The sequence below is a fragment of the Castor canadensis genome, chromosome 14, assembly GCF_047511655.1.
Source record: "Castor canadensis chromosome 14, mCasCan1.hap1v2, whole genome shotgun sequence".
NCBI lineage: Eukaryota > Metazoa > Chordata > Mammalia > Rodentia > Castoridae > Castor > Castor canadensis.
Window position 1 is genome coordinate 77804339 of NC_133399.1, and position 24631 is coordinate 77828969.

General features: G+C 36.8%; 1 protein-coding gene across 6 annotated transcripts in view; it reads right to left on the minus strand.

Moving 5' to 3' along the window:
* Positions 1-448: 448 nt before the first annotated feature.
* The window catches only part of Cfap96 (cilia and flagella associated protein 96), a 43285-nt gene continuing 19102 nt past the window's right edge, over positions 449-24631 (minus strand). For 4 of the 6 annotated variants that reach the window (XM_074054850.1, XM_074054849.1, XM_074054847.1 and 1 more), the window contains 2 exons: positions 15415-15584; positions 12107-12346 (listed from right to left, as the gene is read on the minus strand). In XM_074054850.1, coding sequence (XP_073910951.1) covers positions 12298-12346; positions 15415-15584 — 219 coding nt within the window. In that variant the 3' untranslated portion in view covers positions 12107-12297. Of the gene's footprint in view, positions 608-12103; positions 12347-15414; positions 15585-24631 lie in introns of those variants that run through there. The other 2 variants (XM_074054852.1, XM_074054851.1) reach the window with 2 other exon arrangements.

The window sequence follows — 24631 nt, forward strand, 5'->3', positions numbered from 1 at the left end:
AATTCCTATGGGCAGCATGAAGAGGACCACACAGTGTGTTGTGTTATAAAAGAAACCCTGCGTTTATTAAAGGCAAATCTTGTACAGTATGTAGTAAGTACACCTGTTCTTTGCTCTGGATGGAAACATTATTTTACCAATAGTAAGATGCCTGCCCCATCTCCTCTGTAGCTCCAAGGTTGTAAGCAAAACTGCCCTTTACTCTCCAAAGAGTGACAGTATCTTCCAGGATGATTTGCTATATAATTACTTGTTGAATTTTATCAAATGTTTTTCTTCATTTATTGAGATAATCATGTTTTTTTTCTCATTTGATCTGGTAATATGGTAAAAAACAAACAATAACAACAAAAAAAACAACACTTTGAAGCATTTTAACCAACCTTACATTACTGGAATAAACCCTACCATGTCATGTTGAACTATTCTTTTAATGTATATTCATGGATTCAATTTCATAGTAATGTTTTAGTTAAAGATTTCTGCTTCTATACTGAAAAGGATACTGGCCTATATATTTTCTTTTAATGTCTTCATCAAACTTTAGTATCAGGAAAATTCTGGTCTTTTAAAATGTGTTGGGAAGTATTCTCTCCTCTTCTGTTTCCTGAAAGAATTAGTGTAGGATTAGTATTCCTGTTATTTCTTTCTAAATACATAGTAGAATCCACCAGAGAGCCTGGGGTTTTCTAAACAGGAACGTCTTTCTTTGCAAAATGTATTTCATTGATAGATAAAGAACTATTCAGTTTTCTATTTCTCTTTAGTCCATTTTGGTCCATTTTTATGTTCTAAGGAATTTGCATATTTCATATGTTTTCAAAGCAATGGCAGAAGACTTGTAGTAATGTACTATATTTCTAACACTGATAGTTTGGGGTTCTCCATTTTTGTCTTTATCAGTGTAGCTAGGATTTTATCACTTTCATTGCTTCTTTTGAAAACCAGCTTCTCTAGGGAGATCCAAGATGGCGGTTAGGATATGGAATCAGAAATCCTAAGCTCCATGACTCCAGAAACCACCATGAGACTTCAAAGCTACACTTGAATTCTGATCACTTCTAGCCAAAATAATAACTGCCCTCACATTAGGTGCACATAAAATTCAAAGACTGACCCTTAAATCAGTCTTTAATTGCACCTAACAGCCATGAAAATCCCATGCACCACAGCCAGCAAGGTGGATCCGGCCCTAGGAAAAAAGCCCCCTGACCATTTCTCTTCTCCCCCGCCAACAAGCAGAAGACAAAGCATCAATCTGCAAATTTCTGGACCCCTAGCCTGTGGAAAACCTCCTTACATCCTGCATAAGAAAAGCAGCAACATTTCTCCCCACCAGCCAGCTCAAAGCTGTGTGCATGAATCTGTAGAACAAACAGGTGAGCATCATGTACCACAAGTGACTCTCCTAACCACCCACCTGGGAGCATAATCCATGCAGCCCCTGGGCGACTGAAACACCCACCCCCACCACCAGCAAAAGTGAAAAGAATAAACAGGGAACTATAAACTAACACCAACAGTGAAGGAGGGTGGAATGCTGAACCCACCCTGGAGAACAGGGGTGGGGCAAGATGCTGAATGCTCAGTGAAAGAGCATGGATCGAGAAACAAAGGCTGAGAGTGGGGGCAGGGTAAAAAGCCAACCTCCCAGAGGAGCTGATAGCACCATGCAGAGGTCAGAAGAGGCATAAAGGCTGAGAGCAGGGTGGGGTGACAGGCCAACCTCCCAAAGCAGGGCAAGTGGTATATCCTGTAGCTGATCTTGTGGGACAGAGGCCAGCATTCAAACCTGAATTGCCCCACCTTGCTAGGGGAGGAGCTGACCAAACAGTTGCAGCTGAAGGCCAACACAGTTGCTGCCTGGTGAAAAACAACAGTTCTGACCACCTTGCACGAACTGGCAGACCTACATCACCTCCCACTTGCAACTAACACTGTGGACAGAAGAAACCAAATACTACTCACAAGCCAGACCTGGTGAGAACACATCAGAGCTCCTGACTGTACACCAATACCAGGATTGGATGCTTAAGGAATAACTCCAGAACTTTTACCAAAAAACTGAACTTTTCATTGTTCCTGTACCTGGTGTTTTTTGTTGTGCATATGTGTGTGTGTGTGTGTGTGTGTGTGTGTGTGTGTGTTTCTGTGTTTCTGTATTATTATTTTCACCATCACTGCTTATCCCTATTTTATGCCCTTACTTTCCCTCCTTTTCCTGTGCTATAATCCACTGTTCTCCCTCCCAACTACTCTCTCTTCCCCATCTCATCCACTCTCTCCCATCTTCATCTTCCCCTCATTTGCTCCCCCAACCTGTCACCACACTACCCCGCCCTCCTATATACTCACCACCTGCTGACTAGCCGACTGTACCAACTGTACACAATACCAGCCCCCTGCAATCCCTGACACAAGTACCCTTCACTACTATAACAGAAATACACCCAAACAGGCATAAGGGCCACAAAATCCAGCAGCCCCTATCCCTTCCCCCACTTACCCACCTCTTTTCCTGCTCCCCCTTTTATGCCATCTTTACCAATTTCCCAAATTTCTATATCAAGCCTAATAATCATTATCCCCTTCCAACTCCTACTGTTTATACATCACCAAGGGGTTTTCTATATAATATGTAAACAACTGGTCTGGCATTGAACCTGTGAATTTGTTATTGCTAAATTATACCTCCAAGCCAGGGACAGAAAGAGCACATCAACTTAGCTAACAACCAAGTCAATCACAACACAAAATTGAATCAAGGGAAAGAAAGCAGCCAATTAAAACCACCAATTACCAGATAAAGAACATAATTGCACAGCACCAAGTGGAGTGATGGGAAGAAGAAAAAAGTATGGTAACCACTCTCCTCAAAAAAATAATAGAGAATTCAGTGGGAAATGAAGAAAATGGATACCCAGTTTCTGACCCCAACAAAATGATAAATGTCACTAAAGAGCCCAATGACACCCACCAAAACACCCTCAAAGAAGAAATCTCTGAGAAAGTCATGGAGAAGATCCTAGAAATGGTTAACCAGAATGTACAAGACGCACTTGAGAAATTTTAAGACACCAAAAATAACATGAAAAGACACAGAAATAAATGAACTCAGAGAAGACTTCAACAACAACCAAAGTGAAACAAAGGACATTATAAAAAGAGAGATACATGAATTGAAGATAACAATACAAAATACAAAAGAGAAGTTGAACAAAGATATGGAAAACCTCAGAAAAAAATCAAACATAAATCCTGGAAATAAAAAGTCCCTTTAGTCAAACAAAAAACACAGTGGAAGGCCACTCCAGCAGACTAGAACAAGTGGAAGACAGAATCTCAGAGCTCAAAGATAAAATAGAAATTAAAGAAAAAACAGTATAAATCTTAGTCAAACAAGTCAAGAGCTGTGAAAGGAATATGCAAGAACTCAGCAACTCCATCAAAAGACCAAACCTGAGAATCATGGGCATTGAAGAAGGAGAAGAGGTGCATGCCAAAGCGATATGTGATACATTCAATAAAATAACAGATAATTTCCCAAATTTCAAGAAAGTTTTGCCCGTTTGGGTACAGGAAGCCTCCAGAACACCAAACAGACCTGATCAAAATAGAACTACCCTATTGCATATCATCTTTAAAACAAGCACAGAGAATAGAGAAAGATTATTAAAGCCTGTAAGAGAGAAAAAACAATATGTAAAGGTAAACCCATCAAAATCACAGCAGATTTCTCAATGGAAACCTTAAAAACAAGAAGGGCTTGGAGTGAGATATTTTGGGCACCGAATGAAAATAACTTCAGCCCTAGAATATTCTGCCCAGCAAAACTACCATTCAAAACTGAGGGAGCAATAAAACTCTTCCACAATAAACAGAAAAACAATATATGACCACCAAGCCACCAGTACAGAAGATTCTACAAGGAATTCTGACACAGAAGATAACAGCAAACAAAACAATGGAAGTGTCAAACCATAGGAGAAGAAAAGACAATCAGAGAGTAACACTGATTTGGCTGCACACAAATCCTTAAAAAAACCAAAAAAATGGCAGGAATCACCACATACCGATCAATATTAACACACAAGGTCAGTGGACTCAACTGCCCCATAAAAAGACACTGTTTGGCAAACTGAATTAAAAAGGAAGATCCAACAATCTGTTATTTACAAGTGACTCATCTTATTGACACTGGCTTTGGGTGAAAGGTTGGAAGATTTACCAAGCGAATGGCCCCCCAAAACAGGCAGGAGTAGAAATACTCATATCAGAAAAAGTAGACTTCAAATGAGATAAAGAAAGACATTTCATACTAATAAAAAGGACAATACATTGAAAGAAAATAACAATTATAAACCTATATGCACCCAATGTCATCCAATTTCATCAACATACACTAAAGGACTTAAAAGCATTTATAGACTCCAACAAGTCCTAGTGGGAGACTTTAATACCCCTCTATCACAAATAGATAGGTCACACAAGCAAAATATCAACAAAGAAATCCTAGAACTAAATGACACCACACATCAAATGGCCCTAACTAATGTCTACAGAATATTTCATCCAACAGCAGCACAATATACATTCTTCTTAGCAGCCCATGGAACTTTCTCCAAAATAGAGCATATCTTAAGGGCACACAGCAAGCCTCAGCAAATATAAGAAAATAGAAATACCCCCCTTCATTCTATCTCATCATGATGCATTAAAACTAGAACTCAACAACAAAAACAGCAGAAAAAATGCAAATTATTGAAGGCTGATAAACACATTGTTCAATGATCAATGGGTCATAAAATAAATAAGACAGAAAAATCAAGATTCCTGGAAGTTAATGAAAATGAAAACACCACCTACCAGAATATATAGGACACAGCAAAGCCAATCACAAGAGGAAAGTTTATAGCCCTGAGTGCATCTCAAAGTACTAGAAAACAAGAACAAGCTAAACCTAAAACAAGCAGAAGGAGAGAAATAATAAAAATAAAGGCCAAAATTAATGAAATACAGACCAAAAAACCATACAAAGAGCCAATGAAACAAAAGGCTGGTTCTTTGAAAAAATAAGATTGAAAAGCCCCTGGAAAATCTGACTAAAATGAGAAAAAAGACCCAAATTAGTAAAATCAGAAACAAAAGGGATAACAATAAACACCAAGGAAATCCAGAGAATCATCAGAGACTACTTTGAGAACCAATATTCCAATAAATTGGAAAATCTTGAAGAAATGAACAAATTTCTAGATAGTTATGACCATCCAAAACTGAACCAAGAAGATATTAACCACCTAAACAGATCAATAGCAAGTAATGAAACTGAAGCAGCAATAAAGAGTCTCCCAAAAAAGAAAAGTCCAGGACCTGATGGATTCTCAGCTGAATTCTATCAGACCTTTTAAGAAGAACTGATACCAACCCTCCTTAAACTTTTCCATGAAATAGGAAGGGAAGGAACACTGCCTAACTCATTCTATGAAGTCAATATTACTCTCATCCCAAAAGCAGACAAAGACACAGCTGAAAGTGAGAACTATAGTCTAATCTCTTTAATGAACATTGATATAAAAATCCTTAATAAAATAATGGCAAACCAAATACAACAATGTATCAGAAATATCATTCGCCATGACCAATTCAACTTCATCCCAGGGATGCAGGGATGGTTCAACATACACAAATCAACAAATGTAACATAACATAGCACATTAATAGAAGCAAAGACAAAAACCACCTGATCATCTCAACAGATGCATAAAAAGCCTTTGGTAAGATTCAACACCATTTCATGATAAAAGCTCTAAGAAAAATAGGAATAGAAGTAATGTACCTCAACATTATAAAAGCTATATATGACAAACCTATAGCCAATATCATACTTAATGGAGAAAAACTGAAACCATTTCTCCTAAAATCAGGAATGAGACAAGGGTGCCCACTCTCCCCACTCTTATTCAATATAGTCTTGGAATTCCTAGCCAGAGCAATAAGGCAAGAAGAAGAAATAAAAGGAATACAAGTAAGTAAAGAAATAGTCATAGTATCCCTATTTATAGACATGATCCTATACCTCAAAGACCCAAAAACTCCTAGACACCATAAACAGCTTCAGCAATGCAGCAGGATACAAAATCAACTTACAAAAATCAGCATCCTTTCTATATACCAGCAATGAACAAATTGAGAAGGAATATAGCAAAACAATTCCATTTACAATAGCCTCAAAGAAAATCAAATACCTAGGAATAAATTTAACAAAGGATGTAAATGACTTTTATAAGGAGAACTACAAACCACTGAAGAAAGAGATGGAGGAAGACTACAGAAGGTGGAAAGATCTCCCATGCTCATGGATTGGCAGAATCAACATAGTAAAAATGGCTACACTACCAAAAGCAATCTACATGTTCAACACAATTCCCATAAAAATCCCAATGACATTCATCACAGAGATTGAAAAATCTACCCTAAAGTTCATTTGGAAACACAAAAGACCATGAATAGCAAAGGCAATACTGAGCAAAAAGAGCAACACTGGAGGTATCACAATACTTGACTTCAAGCTATACTACAGAGCCATAGCAATAAAAACAGCATGGTACTGGCACAAAAACAGATATGAAGACCAGTGAAACAGAGTAAAGGACCCAGATATGAATCCACACAGCTATGCCCATCTTATTTTTGACAAAGGTGCCAAAAACATACAATGGAGAAAAGACAGCCTGTTCAACAAATGTTGCTGAGAAAACTGGTTATCTGCCTGCAGAAAACTGAAACTACATCCTTGCTTATAACCCTGTACTAGTATCAACTCAAAGTGGATTAATGACCTTAATATCAGACCCATAACCTTGCAGTTAGTATAGGAAAGAGCAGGGAATACTCTGTAATAATGGATATAGGCAAAGATTTTCTCAGTAGAACTCCAGCAGTTTAGCAACTAAGAGAAAGGATGGACAAATGGAACTATTTGAAATTAAAAAGCTTTTGCACAACAAAAGAAATGGTCTCTAAATTGAAGAGACCACCCACAAAGTGGGAGAAAATATTAGCTAGCTATACAGCAGACAAAGGACTGATGACCAGAATATAGAGGGAGCGCAAAAAACAAAACTCCCCAAAATTCAATGAACCAATAAAGAAGTGGGCAAATGAATTAAACAACTTTTTCAAAGGAAGAAGTCCAAATAGCTAAAAAGCACATAAAAATATGCTCAACATCCCTTGCCATAGAGGAAATGCAAATCAAAACCACACTAAGATTCCATCTCACTCCTGTTAGAATAGTTAACCACCAAGAACAAATGTTGGCGAGGATGTGGGGGAAAAAGGAACCATCATACACTGCTAGTGGGAATGTAAGCTAGTACAACCACTTTGGAAAACAATATGGAAGCTTCTTAAAAAACTAAACATAGATCTGCCATATGATCCAGCAATACCACTCCTAGGGATATACCCAAAGGAATGTGACTCAGGTTATAACAAAGGCACCCGCACACTACATTTATTGCAGCAGTATTTATAATAGCCAAGCGATGGAAACAGCCAAGATGACCCACTACTGACAAATGGATTAAGAAAATGTGGTATTTATACACAATGGAATCTTATTCAATTATAAGGAAGAATGAAATTTTGTCATTTGCAATTAAATGGATGGAACTGGAGAACATCATCTTAAGCAAAGTTAGCCAGGCTCAGAAGGCCAAAGATCGCATGTTCTCCCTCATATGCAGATTATAGACCTAAAACAAATGTAGTAATATTATTGGACATGGGTCACACACTAAGGGAAGAATGCACACAGAAGGAATAGGGAAAGGAAAAGAAACCTAAAACTTGAATGTGGACGATGTGCTCATGGTAAAGGAGCAAACAAAGTAATCTTAAACTGGCAGAGGCCACTATGGGAGGAAGACCAGGAAGGTGTGAAGAGGTCTGATAGAGATTAACCAATTCGGGTTGTAATACACATGTGCATGGAAGCAATGCTAGGAATCTCTCTGTATAGCTAGCTTTATCTCAAAGTAGCAAAATGCTATGTCTTATTATCTCTTATGCTTTGTCTTCAACAAAATTGGAGAACAAGAGGGCAGAACAGATTCTTCCCAGAAGTGGCCCAAACAATGTATATACATATAAATAAATGTAAAAATGATAAAATAAGAGAAGGGAAGGGAAGGAATGGAGGAAAGAGGAAGGGAAAGGAAGGGAAGGAAGAGAGGGGAGAGAAAGGGAAATGAAGGGAGAGAAAGGGAAGGGAGGGGAGGAGTGGAAAGCAGAGGAGAAGGGAGGGAAGGAAGAAGGGAAGGGAAGGAGGAGAGGAAGGGAAGCGAAGGATACCAACTTCTTGTTACACTGATTTTTCTCTATTGGTTTCTTGATTTTTGATCCTATTTTAATAATCTCCTTCTACTGATTTGGAGCTTCATTTGCATTTTTTCTAGTTTCTTAAGGTGAAAGATCAGGTAATTGGCTTGAACCCTTTATTTCTCTCTACTATATATATTTAAAGGTATAATTTTCCACTCAAGCACTACCTGCATCATACAGTTAGATATATTTAATATCCATTTAGTTCAAAATATTTCCTCTTTCTCTTGGTTAATCTTTGACTCAAGGGAAGATTTAGAAGTGAATTGCTTGACCTTCAAATATTTGGTGATTTTTAGATATTTTTCTGTTATTGATTTATAATTTAGTTGTGTTATGATCAGAGAACATGCTTGTATAATTTATATTTTCAAATTTATTGAGACCTGTTTAATTGCCCAGAATATGGTCTATCCATATTAACACTTCATGTTAACTTGAATATATATTCTGCTCTTGTTTTATGGAGTGTTTTATAAATACTAACTCAGTAAATGTGGCTGAAGAAATCTTTATCTTTACTGATCTTCTGTCAACTTGTACTAAAAAATGCTGAGAAGATAGAGAAGTAAATTTCTTCATTCTGACCATGTTCGTTTCATGTTTTAAGGTCCTTTAATGTTTGCACACACTTTTAGCACTAGTATGTCCTGTTGGTAAGCTGGTTCCTTTATTATTATGAAATGACTATTTACCCCTGGTGATATCCCAAATTCTAAGCCTTTGATATTAATATAGGCACCCTAGTTATCTTTAGATTTACATAGTATGCCTTTTTTGCATCCCTTCATTTTGTAATGCTTAATTGGTAGGAAGAACTTAATAGTTAAATGGTATATATTGATGATTAAACCCTGTAAATCAAACATAAATCTAAAAATTTAAGTATTGACAAAAGAACTAATGATGACACAGCAACTATTTAAATACAGAACTAAAATTAAAGAATAGTAAGTTTTATTACCATAAAATAAAATATTAATTTTAAAATAAAATATTAATATTAAAAAACATTAACAATATAAAACAAGCAACTAACTAAAAAGTAAGGTGCATCCTTTTAACCTATCTTTGTCTATTTTGTTTACTGCTGCATCTGAGTGCCCAGAGCCAGGCTTGGAACATAGTAGCCTCTCAATATTTACTAGCTGAATAATGAGTGAATAAAGTGTCACTATATTAGAGAGTATCAGGCATACACTGGATATTTACTTGGTAGGTAAATTTAAAAGACTGTTAAACATCAAGAAGTTTAGACAAGATAACATTTTAGGTCTCTTCCTAACTGAAGTGTAATGATTCCAAATTTCTTTGTGAAGATTTTTATGTAGGATAATTTTTTTCTATCTAGCTACCTCCCATAGAATTCTAACCAGTGTCCTTGATAAGGTGTGGGGAAGAATGAACTGGAAACAGACCTTCCCAGTCTTTAGAAAATTAGCTTGTGATCAATATTTCATATCCTCCAAGTAAATAAATACCATCTTACCTGCTCTCTAATTTTGATAAAGGCTATAGAGTAAATAATGTAACTTGAAGACATTTAAGAATCACATTTTTTTTTCTGTGCAAAACTGAGAAATTTACCTCGGAACAAAATATAATGATAAATTGATGGTTCAAAGCAGACAAAATGCCCAACTTTGCAACTTTCTGTGCTACTTGAACAAGATACTGAATCTTTCTCTGCCTCCATTTCTTAATTTGCTAGGTGAAGACTAAATTATTAACAAACATAAACATATTACCATATAATGCATATGGAATTTGAGCCTTAAACAAATGTGGTTAGATGATTTGTAGCAGAGGTTACTATCTGGCTAACCAAGCTTATTTCTTCCTTTATTCACTGATGGTGGATACAGAAAGCTACTTGATTTATACTGGCATTGTAATGGGAACGTAAGTAACTTAATGTCTAAGTCATCAAGAGCCAGGACGCCAATGTCCGTTGTCGTGTGTGAATCTGAAGTTAGTCCTCTTTCACAGGTAACTACATATTGTTGCATTTTTCCAAAACTAAAAAAAGAAACAACAATTGTAAGGAAGGAATCAACGGGCATCATAGTTTGCACTCTCCAATTGAGGTGTTTTTCTCCTCATGCTCTCAAAAATCTGAATATGTGCTGGAGGCATGGCTTAAATAGAAGAGCATTTGCCTAGCAAGTGTGATGCCCAGCAAGTGTACTGCCAAAAAACAAACAATAAACTTAAAAATCTGGATTTGTTTAAATGCCTCACTATTCTTGCTACTGGTTTCTGCATTTGTTTTTCTGCAAATTGATATAATGTAAAATCTAGATTAAAAATCTGCCATTGGTCATACTGCTTCTTTTACATTTCAAAAACACTGTTTGAAACATGCATTGTTTTAAAAAGACATTATTAAAATTAATTACAGATAACAAAAGAGTTAAATGGGCAATTATGTAAAATTTACTAAAATCTATAAATATAAACCTATTATCTCAAAAGAATACACACATTTGTAAGGCTTGTTTGGTAATATTTATCAATCTATAACTATAAATTTGATTCAGGTTTGTGTATGTGGTAAAGCCATTCCTATTGTGAAGACCAGTGTCAACACATGGTAATGTTAGGATGTTATGTTACTAGCATACTGATTAATTATAAATTTATAAACAAATTTAACAAATAGTAAAAAAATCCCTGTACTATCTTCACCCTCTCTGAAAGCCATATATATATATATATATAAGGCTTAACATAGTCTTCCAACCATTGAAAAAAAATGGGTCCCCCAAAAGAGTCCTACAGTCTCTCTACCGTCAGATTTCCAGCTCTTAGAAGCCTCCACTGGCAGAGGGACATGTACTAAGAAAGCAATACTGATCTAAAATAACTTCCCCAGTATATTTTAATATTTAAATTTTCTCTTTTTAAATACAAACACCACCATCCCCTGCCTCTATTGAATGATCACAATGAATAACACTAATATACTTAAGTTGTATCTTTTAAGAACAGATATTTCTTTCATGTTTGTATCATCTTTGCCTCTCCAAGTCCAGTGGGTTCCCTTTACACTTGACAAAATGCTCTTCACTTTATTAGGCTCTCAGTGTGCATAGCACATCATATCATGAGTTGGCACCTGTATAGATATTTTAAGGGATGGGGCAGGTGAAGGAGAAGAAGTAACTAGGGAATTCAAGGGTAGAACTGAGGTGGAATACTCTAGGAGAGGCAGTTTGGGTGAGCCAGAGAGGAACACAAGAAGACACTGAAAGCAAAGCTCATCCCTCTTAAAATTTTATAACTATGAGCTAACAAGAGCCTTCCCCTCCCCCTTGACTCGTCTTGGGCCTGCCATTGACTAATCTGATGCTTGCATAAGTTATAAATAGAAGGCATGATACCATGTAAGCTGAAACATTTGTCTCATTATAATACCATACACACAGGAATTATGTAATATAAATGGATCTAATATTTACCATTCATGTTGAGTGTTTTGATAGGTTATGACACTTGAATGACTATCCAATGCAATTTTCAAATACATCAAGCAGCAGAAAGTTAAGAGTTTGCTGTGTACTTTCTAACCCTCTGGTCCCCACCACTCCTCTTCCTCTCCAGCCCTACAATTTCTTAACATTAGCAGTAAAATCTTCCAAATGATAGACTACATTTCATAAAATTTGTAAACATCAGATTCTGCTTAGAATTATAGATCTAAAAACAAACAAGCAATCCCATGTTAAATTATTAGCAAATACTATTTATTAAGTAGTAGCATTAAAATCAGGAAGAAGATTACAGAAGTTACAGGTTTTAAATTTCTTTTAAATGTTTGAGCTATCCCCCATTTTATATTTTTTGAATAATTAGCTCTTGATAATGAATTACTGGTAGTCAGGATCTAGAAAGCTACTTGTCTTCTAGTTGTCAATAGGACTGTATGGAAGCAGTCTTGTAATTCTTCATATTTAGTGCCCTAAAATTAGAAAATAAATGCATATTTACTTTTACAGGTAGAGGTAGTATTTCTGTACACTCTCATAATTTTTACATGAAAATTTTAACTAATAATTTTAACATGTTAATAATCCACAAATAAAATTTTCTTTTCTCATTTTTCTTTCTTTTTTTTTTTTTTTTTTTTTTTTGGTGCTGGGTATCAAACCCAGGACCTCACACATGCTAGGCAAGCACTTTACCACTGAGCTACATACATTCCCCAGCCCACAAAATTTTCTCACCAACTTAAAAAAAATTCTCTTTGTTAATGTCAGGTATGTTTAGAAAATGTAATTTAAACAATTATGGAAAAAAATTTAACTACTACTGCCCAAAGATTTATTGGTTTTAAAATTACAGTAGAAGAATCTAAAACTTGATTTAGGATGATAATTGTGATCATGTAAAAATGAAAAGTTTCAATAAACTCAAAGTTATTTTAAACATAAGGTAAAGGTCTCATTTTTCAAAAGAGTAACCAATCACTTTTACTCCCTCCCTTAAACATATCCTGGGGCATCACAGAACTATCTCAGGCTTGTTTTCTGGGATAGGAACGAGCACAGAAAATCTGGAGCCACCCTATATACCCACAAAAAAATTCCATCTAGTTGAGGGTAGGTATGTTGAGGAAAATTCCAATTCTATTGTCTGTTCTATCAGATAAAGTTGGGCAGAGTACTGGTAAGGGTCAAAGGACACAGGGGGAAAAAAGCATTGGGTTTGTTTCCAAACCAATACTCTATCAACTTAGCCCACATGAAATGTCAGTTAGAATGACCTGAAGTTACTCTGATACCAAGGGCTATGTGAAGAAAACTCACATAGGGGAACAGATCAGTTCTAATTTGTTCTTTCAGAATGAAAATTCAAAATTTTTTGAATTTTGCTAGGTTAAAATCAATTTTACTTCCCAAAATTGTCACCAAAGTACTTTGAAGAGGAGATGAAATATGAATAGATCAGTTGTATCATCACACTTATCTACATCACCATCAGTCATTGAAAGTATATTTCAAAAACCTAGTCATGTGAATGTATGATCAACAGCACATAACAGCCCTGGAATCAGCCAAATATTGCATTTAATAAGGACTCTGATTCATTGATGTCACCGTACTTACATTAGCATCTCATAAATCAGAGATTGTATATAAACTGCATAGTTTGACTTCTATTTACCATTTGCTGGCATCATAGTTATTTAGCTTCTTTTTCTTTTTTTGTGGTACTGGGATTTGAACTCGGGGCTCAGGCCCTTTTGTTCGGATTATTTTAGAGATGGGGTTTGAACTGTTGCCCAAGCTGGCCTGGACCATGACCTCCTATGTTACACTTCCCACTGTAGCTGGGATGACAGGCTCATCCACCATATCCAGCTTTTTCCCATTAAGATGAGGTCTCCAAGATCCCTCCTCCCTGGCTCCCAGGCTGGCCACTGCACTCAGTTATGGGTTGAGATGGGGTCTCACAAACTTCTGGCCTGGGATTGGCCTCCCAAGTAACAAGCATTATAAGCAGGAGTCACTGGTACCCAGATTTTCAGAGCTTTTTGTCAGTGTATTTTGTATTGGAGTTTAGGGGAGTGGTTATTTTACTTTATATAAAATTTGGATGTACTCTATTTCTAGATAATTACAGTGATATTCCATTAATGATACTGAATTCGTGGGAAAGATGTTAATTCCAATATGCCTAATGGGATGCACACTGGATTAATACAAATGTGCATGTAATAATTATAGGATTAAAAGCAATAGGAATATATACAGCATTCTGTACTTAACACTACTGAGTTGGGGTATAGAAGTACCCAAGAAATAACTAGTTCATAAGCACTTTATGCCCTTGCCATCTGCGAAATAGGCATTTGGAAGAATATAAAAATCAAACAGCTACATGTACAAAATAACTATAATGTAAGGCATACAACATAACCACAATACATAAAAGGTTATATAGAGGGCTGGAGGCATGGTACAGCACCTGCTTCGCAAGCATGAAGTGCTGAGTTCAAACCCCAGGACTGTCAAAAAAAAAAAAAGTTGTATAGAAAAAGAAGCTCACCTGGAAGCGAGGGGGTTGGGGGGGAGAAGGTGGGGGCAGGGGGAAGGGGGGAGAAATGACCCAAACAATGTATACACATGTGAATAAATGAATTAAAAAAAATAAAGAAAAAGAAGCTCAATAGAGGCTCCATCTGAGGATATTAGCAAAGACTTTATAGAAAAAGGTAATAGAAGGCAGACAGACGGCAGAATGAACAAACTTATTAGCAATGTAGCAGGGTGGCTAAAACTTAGTTTATGCATTTATGTATATCATGTGGCTGAAGCAAAGGATGCATTTAAATAGAGGAATGGTTGGGCATAGTAGTTCATTCCTTTAATTCCACCTACTCAGGAGGTGAAGATGATAGGATCATGGTCCAAGGCCAAGCCGCACAAGAGATCCTATCTAAAAACTAAAGCAAAACAGGGCTAGGGGCATAGTTCAAGTGGAAGAACACTTGTCTAGCAAGCATGAAGCCAAGTTCAAATCCCAGTACACCAATAAATTAATGAGTTAATTTTAAAAAGGAGAAAGGACAGCATAATAGGTGATAGCCACACAGTGCAAAGGGCCTGCAGTACTGCATATCAAAGATTCAAAGCTACATAGTATTTAATAATATACATAAATTTCTTAGAGTATTCTATATGACATTTCCAGTTTTAATTGACCAGAATATTTCCTGTTTTCACAGAGGGTTATTTCAAGGTAAGGACAGAACTCTCAAGCATCCTTAGAATTCCCCACAGTTGCTAAGAAATACCCATTGAGAAACAGCTAATCTTAACATGTGGTGCTACCTGAAATACAAATACCTAAGTAGTCTAAAATGAGTAATACTATAGTTCATTCTGCAAGGGAGGGAAGGTAGATGGAAGGTACTCAAGTTTGCCATTTTTAAAGATATGTCTTAATACAAGATTATTTTGAAGAAATCTAAAAGGCAGAAAGATTTTTTTCTTGTTATATGGACTAAATCTAAGCTATTCCTACCTTTTGACATTCAGAATCATAATGCTTTCAGTTGGCCTGCTTTTTGGTCCGCCTGGTGGATGGAAAATCTTTTCACCTACTTTGGGTATCTCCCTTCCCAGTTTAATCACATACGGGTCAGCAGAATGCAATGGATACGGTTCAAATGTCCCAGCCTTCATTCCACCAGGCTACAAATCAAAATGAGACAATGTAATGTGATTTTGTGAAATGCTTCTACAAAATTAGGTTGTGAGGAAAGCTGTGCATACTTTTGTAGTCTGTGGAGCTGGTTTCCCAATTAAAGAAAATTATCTGTACTGTTCAATTCAAATATCAACATAACGTCTCCTTACTACCAACTCTGTAAGGTTAAAACAGGATCATTCCAAGTGTTCTCTAATGTTTCTAGCAATGTAATAGTATGAGCTGTTGCATTAATATTTTAGTGAAAGCTTACCTAATCAGGCTGATTGCCTAGTTTTGGGGTGAGCCTGTTAGTGGGGGTGGAAGGAGACCTAGGTCACATTGACTTTGATGGGGAAAGGCCCAGGGAGCCTTGCATTAACATGAGTATGCTAAGCCCCAGTCCATGACAGTGGAGATACCTCAAAATAACTTTCCTCATAGTTTAGTAAAAGAAGTCAATCAAAATATTTTTCTACTTAAACTGAGACTGAAAAACACTTCTTAAACTGGTTTGATAGGATTTTTAGTTATATATTATGTAGTCATCATGAAAGTTCTATATGGTTGATGGCTTTCATATACATACATGAAACAGAACGATGAAATCTCTTGCAATTGTTTTAAGTGGGGTGGGGAGGGGACTGTGGTGGGAGGGGGAGATGGTGATAGTGACCTAAGCAATGTAAGGCTTTTGGAAATTGGCACAATGAATTCCCCCTGTACAATGAATATATGTTAATAAAAATGAAAAAAATAAGAAAATTCTATGTGGTAACACACTCTATAATCCAAGTACTTGGGGGGCTGAGGCAGGAGGATTGTAAATTTGAGATCAGCCTGGGAAGGAAAGGGAGGGAAGGAAAAGAAAAGAAAATTCTATAGAACTATAATAAATCTTTTAGTTAGGCATCTATTGCTTGGAAAGTCTATGCCAAAAATACATAAAGATTTAATTCATTTGAAAGATATGATTATAATTTTTTCAAGTTTTCCAGATTGAGGATACATGGATTATTTTGAAGAGAAAAATAGTAAGGAAAGTAAAATAAATTAATTTTAAAATATAAAAGCAAAATGAATTAAAAATAGGAAAAATATAAATGGCAAATCAGACCACCACAGGATTCTTAAAAGAATAGACTAAATAGACAATGTAATATCAGAATTAAGCATAAAGAGAGCCATGTGTGGTGGCACATGTCTATAATCCCAGCACTTGGGAAGATGAGGCAGGAGAATCAAGTGTTCAAGGCCAGCCTGGGTTACACAGTGAGATGCTGTCTCAAAAACAAACTAACAGAAATTCCAAGATGGCAGCTAGAGGGAGGAAGCAGAAAGCGACCCTCCTATAGTGAAATCTTGGAGAGACGCTGGAGACACACTTTGCAGGCATAATCACAGAAAAGGCATAACTTTGACTCCTCCACATCTCCAGCCGGCGCAGAGAATCTCCACTTCACGTTAAACGGAGAACCGAGGAGGCCCCCGGGGCCGCCAGTGGCCGGCGCCCATATGGCGTGGGAAGACGCGGACCAGGTGAGCTTCGCGATACTGCGGTTCCCCCACAGACAAGCCTGGGCCAGAGCGAAGATTGGGGGAAGGGAATCCTTCCCGGGACTGTAAATAAACAAGCCGGGCGGGCTGGAGAGGCTCTGGCGGGAGCGGGGCACGCCCAGCAACCAGGAGCGGGGACGCTTGTTAGAGGAGGGAAGACCCACTTCCCACGTGAACTGTAAATAAACACGCAGGCCTGACAACGCGGGGCAGTATCACCTTTCCCAGTGCTTGGAAAGGGGAAAGCCTGTGGCAGAGGCTTCTGCACAGGAGAACTCTGAGCAAACAAAGCCTGTGGGACCAGGTGAGTGCTAGCTCACCCCAGAGATCTGCATAAATAACGCCGCCAGCTACAGGCTGAGAGCAGCAGGCAGGCAAGCCACAATTGCAGATACCACTCTCAGAACTGTCTCCAGACGCTTTTTTTTCTTTTTCTCCCTACCTTTGATGAGAGAACAACCGAATTACACCTGCATGCTGAAAAACTTACTGAAACTGTATTGCATTTGAACTGGGGATACATGCTGGGGCTTTTTTTTTTTTTTCTTCTGTGTGTGTGTGAGTGTAGTTTTGTTCTACTTTATGCATCCCCTTTGATGAGACAACTACAGAACAACATCTGAGGCACCAACTCCAGGACTGGAGATTGAGACGGACATCCAAATTATTAAGACTGAAATTGCATTGCATATAAACTTGGAAGTTTTTTGGTTTGTTTTTTTTTTTTAATTTTCTATTCTCCATTTTATTTTAATTCATTTTTATAAATAGATATTACTTTCATATACTTATTTTTTATTTTTTTTATCTTTGATTTTCAATCCTCTCTCTGTCTCTCTATTGTCTGTTCAGCTTACTGTCGATTAGTACACTAACACTCCCTGTTTATACCTTTGAAACTCTCTTGTCTGATACCTTGTTCTGCTTTCTCCCTCTTGTCTGTATATTTGTTTTCCCCTTTTCTTTAACTTCTTGCTTTCCATCTCAGCTCACTCTTCCATTCTCAATATTACCATTGTTATTATTACAAGCTAGAAAATACTTAATTACACACAGTACAGGGACAGTAACAACACCAAGGACAATGACGGGAAGACAGAAAAAACAAGGAAACCAGTTTCCCCACAGCAAAAAATTAGTACAGGAACCAGAGGGGAATGAAGAGAACAGAAACTCAGAGCCAGACTCCAACAAAATGAAGATAAACTATGCCAAAGGACCCAATGAAGCCCACAAGAATAATTTAAAAGAAGACATACTACAAGTACTCAATGAGAATTTTATAGAGATGATACTGGATAGGGTCAACCAAAATGTACAGGAGACACTCAAGAAATTCCAAGACAATAAAAATAGAGAATTTGAAAAAGCAAAAGAAGAAATAAAGGAAACCACAGAAGCACTGTATAAACACCAAAGTGAAAGAGAGAACACAATGAATAAATGGATAAATGAACTCAGGACAAAAATAGACAACAATAAAGAAGAAAACAGCCAGGATATGGAAAACCTCAGAAAAAAGAACGAAACAGAACTGCAAAACAAAACGGAAGGCCAATCCAGCAGAATAGAACAAACAGAAGACAGAATCTCAGAACTTGAAGATGAAATGGTAATTAAAGGAAAAACTGAAGAACTATTAATTAAACAACTCAAGACCTGTGAAAAAAAATGCAAGAACTCACTGACTCCATCAAAAGACCAAACTTGAGAATCATGGGCATCGAAGAAGGAGAAGAGGTGCAAGCGAAGGGAATGCGTAATATATTCAACAAAATAATAACGGAAAATTTCCCAAATCTAGAGAAAGATATTCCCATACAAATGCAAGAGGCCTCCAGGACACCAAACAGACCAGATCAAAATAGAACTACTCCACAACATATCATCATTAAAACAAGTTCAGAAACTAAGGAAAGAATATTGAAGGCTGTAAGAGAGAAAAAACAAGTAACATACAAAGGTAAACCCATCAAAATCACAGCAGACTTCTCAACAGAAACATTAAAAGCAAGAAGAGCGTGGGGTGAGATCTTCTGGGCACTGAATGAAAATAACTTCAACCCCAGGATACTCTACCCAGCAAAGCTATCATTCAAAATAGATGGAGCAATAAAAGTCTTCCATGATAAGCAGAAACTAAAACAATATGTGACCACAAAGCCACCATTACAAAAGATTCTGCAAGGGATCCTGCACACAGAAAGTGACACCCAACTTAACCATGAAAAGGCAGGCAGCACCAAACCACAGGATAAGAAAAAGCAAGACAGTAGAGAGTAACATCAAGTTAGGTACACACAATCAAACCTTCAAACAACTAAGATAACTAAATGGCAGGAATCACCACATACCTATCAGTACTAACACTTAATGTTAATGGACTTAATTCACCCATCAAAAGACACCGTTTGACAAAATGGATTAAAAAAGAAGATCCAACAATTTGTTGCTTACAGGAGACTCATCTCACCGACAGAAATAAGCATATGCTTAGGATGAAAGGCTGGAAGAAGATTTACCAAGCCAATGGCCCCCGAAAACAAGCAGGAGTAGCAATACTTATCTCTGACAAAGTAGACTTCAAACCTACATTGATCAAACGAGATAAAGAAGGACATTCCATACTAATAAAAGGGGAAATAGACCAAAAGGAAATAATAATTATCAACCTATATGAACCCAATGTCAACGCACCCAATTTCATCAAACATACCCTGAAAGACCTAAAAGCATATATAAACGCCAACACAGTGGTTGTGGGAGACTTTAACACTCCATTATCATCAATAGATAGGTCATCCAAACAAAAACTCAATAAAGAAATCCAAGATCTAAAATATGCAATAGATCAAGTGGACCTAGTAGATGTCTACAGAACATTTCATCCAACCTCTACACAATATACATTCTTCTCAGCAGCCCATGGAACCTTCTCCAAAATAGATCATATCCTAGGGCACAAAGCAAGCCTCAGCAAATATAAGAAAATAGAAATAATACCATGCATACTATCTGACCACAATGCAGTAAAAGTAGAACTCAACAACAAAAGTAAAGACAAAAACATGCAAACAGCTGGAAACTAAATAACTCATTACTTAATGAAGAATGGATCATCGATACAATAAAAGAGGAAATTAAAAAGTTCCTAGAAGTCAATGAAAATGAAAACACAACCTACCGGAACCTATGGGACACAGCTAAGGCAGTCTTGAGAGGAAAGTTTATAGCCATGAGTGCATATATTAAAAAGATTGAAAGATCCCAAATCAATGACCTAATGATACATCTCAAACTCCTAGAAAAACAAGAACAAGCAAATCCCAAAACAAATAGAAGGAGAGAAATCATAAAAATAAGAGCTGAAATCAACAAAATAGAAACCAAAAAAACCATACAAAGAATTAATGAAACAAAAAGTTGGTTCTTTGAAAAAATAAACAAGATCGATAGACCCCTGGCAAACCTGACTAAAATGAGGAGAGAAAAAACACAAATTAGTAGAATTAGGAATGCAAAAGGGGAGATAACAACAAACACCATGGAAGTCCAGGAAATCATCAGAGACTACTTTGAGAACCTATATTCAAATAAATTTGAAAATCTAAAAGAAATGGACAGATTTCTAGATACATATGATCATCCAAAACTGAACCAAGAGGAAATTAATCACCTGAATAGACCTATAACACAAAATGAAATTGAAGCAGCAATCAAGAGTCTCCCCAAAAAGAAAAGTCCAGGACCTGATGGATTCTCTGCTGAATTCTATCAGACCTTTAAAGAAGAACTGATACCAACCCTCCTTAAACTGTTCCATGAAATAGAAAGGGAAGGAAAACTGCCAAACACATTTTATGAAGCCAGTATTACACTTATCCCAAAACCAGGCAAAGACACCTCCAAAAAGGAGAACTATAGGCCAATCTCCTTAATGGACATTGATGCAAAAATCCTCAACAAAATAATGGCAAATCGAATTCAGCAACACATCAAAAAGATTATTCACAACGACCAGGTAGGCTTCATCCCAGGGATGCAGGGGTGGTTCAACATACGAAAATCAATAAACGTAATAAACCACATTAACAGAAGCAAAGACAAAAACCACTTGATCATCTCAATAGATGCAGAAAAAGCCTTTGATAAGATCCAACATCATTTCATGATAAAAGCTCTAAGAAAACTAGGAATAGAAGGAAAGTACCTCAACATTATAAAAGCTACATATGACAAACCTACAGCCAGCATTATACTTAACGGAGAAAAATTAAAACCATTCCCTCTAAAATCAGGAACCAGACAAGGAAGCCCACTATCTGCACTCCTATTCAACATAGTACTGGAATTCCTAGCCAGAGCAATTAGGCAAGAAGAAGGAATAAAAGGAATACAAATAGGTAAAGAAACTGTCAAAATATCCCTATTTGCAGACGACATGATCCTATACCTTAAAGACCCAAAAAACTCTACTCAGAAGCTTCTAGACATCATCAATAGCTATAGCAAGGTAGCAGGATATAAAATCAACATAGAAAAATCATTAGCATTTCTATACACTAACAATGAGCAAACGGAAAAAGAATGTATGAAAACAATTCCATTTACAATAGCCTCAAAAAAAATCAAATACCTAGGTGTAAACCTAACAAAAGATGTGAAAGACCTCTACAAGGAAAACTATACACTTCTGAAGAAAGAGATTGAGGAAGACTATAGAAAGTGGAGAGATCTCCCATGCTCATGGATTGGTAGAATCAACATAGTAAAAATGTCGATACTCCCCAAAGTAATCTACATGTTTAATGCAATTCCCATCAAAATTCCAATGACATTCATTAAAGAGAGTGAAAAATCTACTGTGAAATTTATATGGAAACACAAGAGGCCACGAATAGCCAAGGCAATACTCAGTCAAAAGAACAATGCAGGAGGTATCACAATACCTGACTTCAAACTATATTACAAAGCAATAACAATAAAAACAGCATGGTACTGGCACAAAAACAGACATGAAGACCAGTGGAACAGAATAGAGGATCCAGATATGAAGCCACACAACTACGAGCAACTTATCTTTGACAAAGGAGCTAAAAATATACGATGGAGAAATAGCAGCCTCTTCAACAAAAACTGCTGGGAAAACTGGTTAGCAGTCTGCAAAAAACTGAAACTAGATCCATGTATATCACCCTATACCAAGATTAACTCAAAATGGATCAAGGATCTTAATATCAGACCCCAAACTCTTAAGTTGATACAAGAAAGAGTAGGAAATACTCTGGAGTTAGTAGGTATAGGTAAGAACTTTCTCAATGAAACCCCAGCAGCACAGCAACTAAGAGATAGCATAGATAAATGGGACCTCATAAAACTAAAAAGCTTCTGTTCATCAAAAGAAATGGTCTCTAAACTGAAGAGAACACCCACAGAGTGGGAGAAAATATTTGCCAATTATACATCAGACAAAGGACTGATAACCAGAATATACAGGGAACTTAAAAAACTAAATTCTCCCAAAACTAATGAACCAATAAAGAAATGGGCATGTGAACTAAACAGAACTTTCTCAAAAGAAGAAATTCAAATGGCCAGAAAACACATGAAAAAATGCTCACCATCTCTAGCAATAAAGGAAATGCAAATTAAAACCACACTAAGATTCCACCTCACCCCTGTTAGACTAGCCATCATCAGCAACACCACCAACAACAGGTGTTGGCGAGGATGCGGGGAAAAAGGAACCCTCTTACACTGTTGGTGGGAATGTAGACTAGTACAACCACTCTGGAAAAAAATTTGGTGGCTACTTAAAAAGCTGGACATCGATCTACCATTTGATCCAGCAATACCACTCTTGGGGATATACCCAAAAGACTGTTACTCCAGAGGCACCTGCACATCCATGTTTATTGCGGCACTATTCACAATAGCCAAGTTATAGAAACAGCCAAGATGCCCCAGCACTGACGAATGGATTAAGAAAATGTGGTATCTATACACAATGGAATTTTATGCAGCCATGAAGAAGAACGAAATGTTATCATTCGCTGGTAAATGGATGGAATTGGAGAACATCATTCTGAGTGAGGTTAGCCTGGCTCAAAAGACCAAAAATCGTATGTTCTCCCTCATATGTGGACATTAGATCAAGGGCAAACACAACAAGGGGATTGGACTATGAGCACATGATAAAAGTGAGAGCATACAAGGGAGGGGTGAGGATAGGTAAGACACCTAAAAAACTAGCTAGCATTTGTTGCCCTTAATGCAGAGAAACTAAAGCAGATACCTTAAAGCAACTGAGGCCAATAGGAAAAGGGGACCAGGAACTAGAGAAAAGGTTAGATCAAAAAGAATTAACCTAGAAGGTAACACCCACGCACAGGAAATCAATGTGAGTCAATGCCCTGTATAGCTATCCTTATCTCAACCAGCAAAAACCCTTGTTCCTTCCTATTATTGCTTATACTCTCTCTACAACAAAATTAGAGATAAGGGCAAAATAGTTTCTGCTGGGTATTGAGGGAGGGGAGCGGGAGGGGGTGGAGTGGGTGGTAAGGGAGGGGGTGGGGGCAGGGGGGAGAAATGAACCAAGCCTTGTATGCACATATGAATAATAAAAAAATATATATATAAAAAAAAACTAACAAAGAATAAAAAAAGGAGTGGGATATATGCATAACTATTTGGAATATCAAAAGTATAAGATAATATTTTGTAAGCCTCTATGTTAATTTGAAAACACAAATGAAATTATTTTGTAAGAAAGTATATATGATCAAAATTGACCAAAAAAGGAACAGAGAATAGAGACATCATGCAAGAATTGAGCAAGCAGACTAAGAGCTACCCCATCACAGGGATAAACCCAGAGCACTTCCCAAGTGAGTTCTTTCAAACCTTCAAGAACAAAAATTTCCAGTACTTTTAAACTGTAATGGAAAACAGGAAGGAAGGAAATGTGCACAATTATTTAAAGATGCCAGTATCCGTTTTATACCAAAAATAGATTAAGGCATATACAAAAATGTACAGACTAATCACATTTCAAATTATTGGTGCCAGGGCTGACAGGATAGTTCAGTGGTACAGCCTAGTGTCTGTGAGGCCTAGCCTTGATCCCTAGCAACACACACACACACACTCACAAATTGGTGCAGAAGCACTTAATAAAACATTACCAAATAAAACACAGTCTTACATTTAAAGATTAATACAATACCACAAATTAAGAGTACTTCCAGGAACTGTGTTATTGTTAGTCACCTTGTAACAAGTAAAAAGAGAGAAAAAGGTGACAAATAGATTATACCATTTGATAAAACTCAACATACATCCAATAAAGTTCAATATAAATCAATAAAATGCAATAACTATTTCCAAATTATTCCTATTTTGGCACCTATAAAAATGAAGGATTAACAGTATGCCTATTAAAGTCAAGATTAAGGGAAGAATGTCCACTTTGCTGGCCAACACAAATGGATCT